Here is a 6572-nt window from a genome sequence, read left to right as displayed (position 1 = left end):
GATGTTTAACATCTGTATCTATAAACCTACCAAAGCACCCAGAGAGTATAGTGATTGTTAATACAGTGGTTACAGTGAGTATTAAAACCCATTAAATATGAAGTTTATGATTGTTTCCATTTTACCAGGTTGGCCTCCTAGATTAACTTTGCTTTTCCTTGTAAGTGTACACAATAATCATGTTGCTTCCCCTCCTCATTTGGCTGCTGCTGGAGATGACATCTCAAGCAGAGTATACAGAACACAAAGGGCTAAGCAGAGCTTACAATTTATATTTATTTGTTCAATCTGCAATCCCACCTGATAATTAAATTCAAACAAAAATATGTCCTGCTTCTGATATACAAAAAACGGAGGATTGTGTTAGTTTGAATCCTGCTTCCTGTAGGTGCTGTGTAAACTGTGAATATGCACATCATGGAATTAACATGAAGTCCCTTAACGGAGGACTAGAATTCAAGCTACTCCGGAAAGATGCTCCATATATAACCTTACTTGCACAAAATAATCTGATTTATTTATTCCAGGAAGAATTTTACAATAAATCACTATACATAGCAATAGGAAACTGAGCTAATGGTCATACATTAAATTGATCATTTGGCTCTAATTTTCAGTTTTTCATTTTAGAGAGTTTTGAACACATATACAAGCAAGTAGAATACTCACCATCACATTCTAACAGCTCTCAACCCATATGAATTCACCAACATCCACACTCCTAATTACTCCCTGCTATATTATTTTGACACTTGTTCCAGATGCTGTTATCATTCATCTGTGGATATTTTACATTTCTAAAGGATAAGCAGTTATCTTTCTAAAATAAAATCACAGTATGGGTTTCTCCCCACAAAAAGAAAAAGAGGAGAAAAGAAAAGGAAAAACAAAACAATATTCCTTTATTGTTTAACACTTAGATTTCTATTCTTTTGTTAACTTTCTCCATAAAGGATAAATGGATAGAAATTGATAGTTTTAAATCAGGTATGGTTTTACTTACTGGAAGAATCCTGGCAGTAGTGGAATTATTGTCCTAATAAGTGGGGGTGCTACTGGGTAAAGCCAAGGCTCACACTAAAGATGCAGGGCAATATCTACAGAATAAGTAAATGCTTGTTCCAAAATGTCAGTAGGTGCCACTGTCGATATACACAGTTAAGGCAGAAGGAAATGGGGGTGGTGGCGAATAGTAGCTATAATGGATAATAATTTATAAATAAGAGAGATAGAAAATGGTCAGACATCTTTTTAATAGCCAAATTAGTGACTAAAATGGATTTATAATTGAAAAGGCAATTTCAAATATATAGTTTTTCCAATCAAAATGTTTAATAGTAAGATAACTTGTTTTCTTCTTTTTTAATAATTTATTTTGTGCAAGCATACTCATGCCTTAGCACACACGTGAAGGCTAGAGGACAAATTCTCAATGTCCACTCTCCTTCCACTATGTGTGCTCTGGCGATTGAACTCGGGGTTCTCAACCTTGACTACAAATGCCCTAACCTGCTGAGTCATCCTACTGGACCCTCACATTTTCAGGGTTAAAGATTAGCAGTGTGATAAAGGCATATTTGTGCCAAGTGGAAATCAAGTAGCCCAGACAGAAACAGCACTTCTTGCTTGGGCAGCAGACTCAAGGGAGGTGGTGAACAAAATGTTTGACAAACACAAACACAATCCAGCATCTTCAGTGTAAGAACAAACGAGAAGTGTTTTGAATTGGTGAATGATAGTATGTAGGAAATGGATTTCTTTTGTGTAAGAGACACGCTGAATGCTAAGTCTTGTTGGCATATTTCAAGATGAAAACTGATATTAGTTACTTTAATTCAGACAGAGTTCTGCTCATTATCTTCTACATAGAACCCCTGGCAATAATTTACCTAGTAGGACAGTAGTTCATACAGATCAAAGCAGTGTTAGTTAAGTGTGTCCAGAGGGCAGGTTTTAGCTCTATGCCTTCCTCTTTACAGGAGGGAAAAAAAAGTTTTTTTTTTTTCTTAAGAGACAAAACATACTTAACTAAATAAATATTTTAAGCAACTAAGTCCGACACTACTGAAAACTCACATGGATTCTTCCAACTATTGGGGAAGAAGTATTTCCAGACCCCAAATCTTCTCAAATCTGAGGGGAATATAGAACAAAAAATGTAAAATATAAAATAAAATAAACGCAGTCTCTCCATGTGAACAGCAACATTCTTTTCCTTCCATTAAACTTGAACGTGAATTAGGCTCCAGAGAGGACATGGCTGAGGCGTGTGGCAGTTTTGACAGCGCTGTGCCTTGCCTGCTTCAGCTTGCAGACCAGTAAAGCCCAACTCAGAAGTCTCAGGCAATCTGTGTAGCAAGCTCCTCCTCTTCTGCAGCCTCCTTCTCCATTGGTAAAATTCTTGTGCAGGGTCATGTAGGGATCCCACCCCTTCTCTGTGTTTTCACTCTGAAGCTCTACACAACTTCACACCTGAATGAACGCCAAGCCTCTGTGGATATATAAAGGGAACCTTGGGGAGGAATTCCACAGTCAATAGTGCAGGAGCAAGGGAGAGAATTAAGCGGCTCCCCAGCCAAGCAAATCCCCCACTCAGCATGCTTCCTCTTGCCATTCATCTCTATCTCCTCCCAGTAATGTGCATCCTAGTGAAAAACTGCTTGGCTTTTAAAAATGATGCCACAGAAATCCTTTATTCACATGTGGTTAAACCTGTTCCTGTACACCCTAGCAGCAACAGCACGTTGAATCAAGCCAGGAATGGAGGCAGGCATTTCAGTAGCTCTGGACTGGATCGCAACAGTAAGTGTGTTTTACTTGTACAGGTTTGTTTGTTTTGTTTTGTTTTGTTTTCCTTTTGGGGAGCATCAGCCCCCATTCCTGTAGAATGGTTTTATTGTATACTACTGTGAACCATGTATGTTTTGCAAGGAAATCTGGGAGCAATCTGCTGCATGTGTAGGCTGGTGTTCTTTCCTGGCTAGTGATTTTAGAGTTAATGTAATTAAAACGGTGGCTTAATAATGCAAGCACAGACGTGGCTTGTCCAATACCCACCGAAAAGTCTATCTATGAATTAATCTGTTGCTTGTTTAAAACTGCAAAAGGAGAATTCTTTAAGGTGTTGTTCTGCGCAGTTTAAACTCATGCGGTCTTACATTTTGTAAATTTCAGAACATACCCAAATTTGGTGAAGTGACTAATGGTAACTAAGTAGAAATATGATTAGGGAATCACAAAGGATGAAAGGAAGCTTTCAGGCAACACAAAGTTGCTCACACAGATGTCTAAAATATGTCTCCTTCAGAGAGGTGTAAAGGTTTGATGATGTTCATTTTAAGAGAGGTCTATACTACAAAATGTTAAAGAAGTGTGTTTCCCAGAAGTCCTTAATCAACAGGTTGAATTGAGGTAATTGTGTGTTTCTGTGAAGGACTGAGTGCATATTTGTAACAGGAGATTTTAAATAATTGTATGCTAATGTTTAGCTCAGGGAGTATTTCTTTACCCCTTTCGATTTGCTTAATTGACATGCCAAGTGACTACTGGTTAGAGGTATTCAGATTTCTTCCCCTCACTTTTGCTTTATTCTCTTCCTTTAAAAGAGTTCACATTAGTAATCATCTTGAAGAAAGACAGGAGACAATGTGCAGGAAATCTTACACAAATATTTGCCCCTCCTCCTTAAATTTTATTTAACTATAAAAAGAGTTTTTTGACCTTTGAAAAAATCCAAGCAAATATGACTGGCAACGTCTCTCTAAGAAAACCAAAGTGTTTTCACTGCATGAAGATGGTTGATTTCAGGGCACAGGAAGTATGTGATCAGTGTTGGGTTACTGAGCAGTGTGGTGGCTATTCATTGTCAGTGAGAGAAACGTCACTTCAAAAATGCCCAATCTTATACATTGAGGAACAAAAGCCAGGCAAGTCAAAATCTCGGCTGGCTGCTTCCAGGTGCATTCCTAAGGCAGCTGCAGGAAGGTGAACTGGAGTCAGAAGCAGGCAAGCAGCACTCTGTCCAGCCAAACCATTAACCCTTTCATCTCAGTCTCCAGCTGAAGCTCTGTTCACACAGATGTCCACACGCATGTTACACAGCCACATACTTCCCTTAGGCTATGAACCTTAACTCAGACATTCTGGTCCAGAAATGGAGTAACACTCCTGACTCACCATCCTCTTTGAGAGTGTTTTCAGAGGCAGAAGGACAATCCCAGCAGCTTTTATTAGTTCATCAGCCTATGTTTTTAAGCCCTTTTCCTGGTTAATAAGACTTGATTTCTTTTCAAGTTTGTCATAAGCAATTCTCATTTAGATAACAAAGGAACAAGAAGGAAAACTTCAAATGTTTTAAGATTAATTTTTGTTTTAATTACACAAGGCACATGACCAGAAACAGCCAATTAGAGAGCTTACTTATCAAATCCAAATAACTGAAACAAAAAGTCACCCACGACTGATATTCGGGAAGTGAATACTGTGGTTTCTTGTGCAGTCGTAAATCAGACATGTTAGGTATTTTTCTGCCATAAAATTCATGGAAATGTAGCCAAGTTGTTATGGCAACCATACGTTCCTAATTTAGGGGCTTTTATATTCTTTAAATATTGAGTTGTGGTGGCCTTTTGCATTTCAAACATTTTACTGTTTGTTTTTTTTAAACATAGCTTGGGAATTTATGTTTAGAACATAGTTATTAAGTTTGATATGCAAAATGTCAAGGGTTGTACCCATGTGTGTGTGACCATGCAGCTGAATTCTATAATTGAAATAAAATATTACAGCATGCGTAGGCACTGTACACAATATTTAAATACTTTCCACATTTTCTCAAGAGATTTTTCAAAAACTTAATTAAAAGCACTTGCAGACACTAACCAGTATGACCCATGAGAACAAGAGCATTAAAGTGCACTCTTTGAAGAGTGGGAACAAGACTGAGAGAATGTGACTTTTAAATACTTTAATAAATAATGAGTTAATGAAACACATGGAAAAGAATGATCTCTTCCCCTCCCCTCCAAAATAGTTACAGACTGTATGTAGCCTGGTCATTTTGATGGAAGTGTCTTCCAACCCTCCTGCAGACTTGCACTGTCTGTCAAAATAAAGTACACAGTCACTTCTTTGGCAGTGTCCTGCAATTTGAATAATAATAATAATAATAAATTATTATTATTATTATTATTATTATTATTATTATTATTATTATTATTATTATTATTATTATTAGGTCACTGCAAATTACTTAGAACAAGAACAAAGCCCCCAAAACCTTCGGTTTTGTCTTTCTGTCTCTGATGCAGTTCTGCCCTGTTTCTCTAGGTCGAGTTCAAGTTGGTTGCCGGGAACTGCGCTCCACCAAATACATTTCTGATGGCCAGTGCACCAGCATCAGCCCTCTGAAGGAGCTGGTGTGCGCGGGCGAGTGCCTGCCCCTGCCGGTGCTTCCCAACTGGATCGGAGGAGGCTATGGAACAAAGTACTGGAGCCGACGGAGCTCACAGGAGTGGCGGTGTGTCAACGACAAGACGCGCACCCAGAGAATCCAGCTGCAGTGCCAGGACGGCAGCACACGCACCTACAAAATCACGGTGGTCACGGCCTGCAAGTGCAAGCGGTACACCCGCCAGCACAACGAGTCCAGTCACAACTTCGAGAGCATGTCGCCCGCCAAACCCGCCCAGCACCACAGAGAGCGGAAAAGAGCCAGCAAATCCAGCCAGCACAGCCTGAGCTAGAACTGGACTGACTAGAAAGCATCTGTTACCCAGATTTGATGGCTTGGAAGACTCGAGCCTGCCATTGCTCTCTCCTCACTTGAAAGTATACGCTTTCTGCTTTGATCAGGCCCAGCAGGCTGTCCTTCTCGGGGACCTTCTCTGGGACTAGCTTTTCCTTTGCAAGTTTCTCAAAATGTAATGAGTACAGTTTTCAGTGAAAGCCAGGCATTCTGTCGTTTCCATTCTTAAAATGTACCTGATGCTGTTTAAACATCCTCAGTTTACAGTTTAAAACGCACCATTCACTACCCCACCCTCACCCTTCCCAAACAAAACCCCTTCCAGCCAGAAAAGTTCATTGAAAAATGTATCTTCACAAAACATTTCAGAAAGGGGCTTTTCCAGTAATTTTCATGGGAATAGTTTGGCAGCCAGGGGCTAGCTTGCTTTGAAAGAGAGGCAAACCTTGTGATATTTCACTTCAAAAAAAAAAAAAAAAAAAAAAAAAGCCCTGTAGCTTTTTACAGTCCCAGTGTGAAATTATCCCCTGCATGTTGACCTTGCTTGGAATGGAATGCCAGCAATGCATGGCAGCAGCTAATAAGCAAAGCGGATTATTTATTTTTCAATGTTGTTATTTAATGAGCTTTCACATGTGATTTTTTTCAAAATGTTAATTTTTTTATGTTTTGAAGCTGTTTCATGTACCTAAATATTACCCAATATGATTTGTGGTTGGTCTAGAAATATAAAAATACATGTTGTAGATATGTAAAATAAGTATTTTAGTCTCCTTATACATTACTCATTTCACCATAAACTTTGTCTGTAGCATGGTTCTCTGAA

General features: G+C 38.9%; 1 protein-coding gene across 1 annotated transcript; it reads left to right on the top strand.

The window, feature by feature from the left end:
* The first annotated feature begins 2597 nt into the window (after positions 1 to 2597).
* On the top strand, positions 2598 to 6069 carry Sostdc1 (sclerostin domain containing 1). Its single transcript, XM_027419746.2, has 2 exons — positions 2598 to 2802; positions 5329 to 6069. Exons 1-2 carry the CDS (start codon positions 2598 to 2600, stop codon positions 5742 to 5744), a joined length of 621 nt encoding a protein of 206 aa, XP_027275547.1. The 3' UTR covers positions 5745 to 6069.
* The last annotated feature ends 503 nt before the right edge of the window (positions 6070 to 6572 follow it).

The sequence above is a fragment of the Cricetulus griseus genome, chromosome 5, assembly GCF_003668045.3.
Source record: "Cricetulus griseus strain 17A/GY chromosome 5, alternate assembly CriGri-PICRH-1.0, whole genome shotgun sequence".
In the NCBI taxonomy this organism is placed as follows: Eukaryota; Metazoa; Chordata; class Mammalia; order Rodentia; family Cricetidae; genus Cricetulus; species Cricetulus griseus.
The sequence above is the reverse complement of the archived record's forward strand: the minus strand, read 5'-3'. Positions and strand labels throughout refer to the sequence as shown.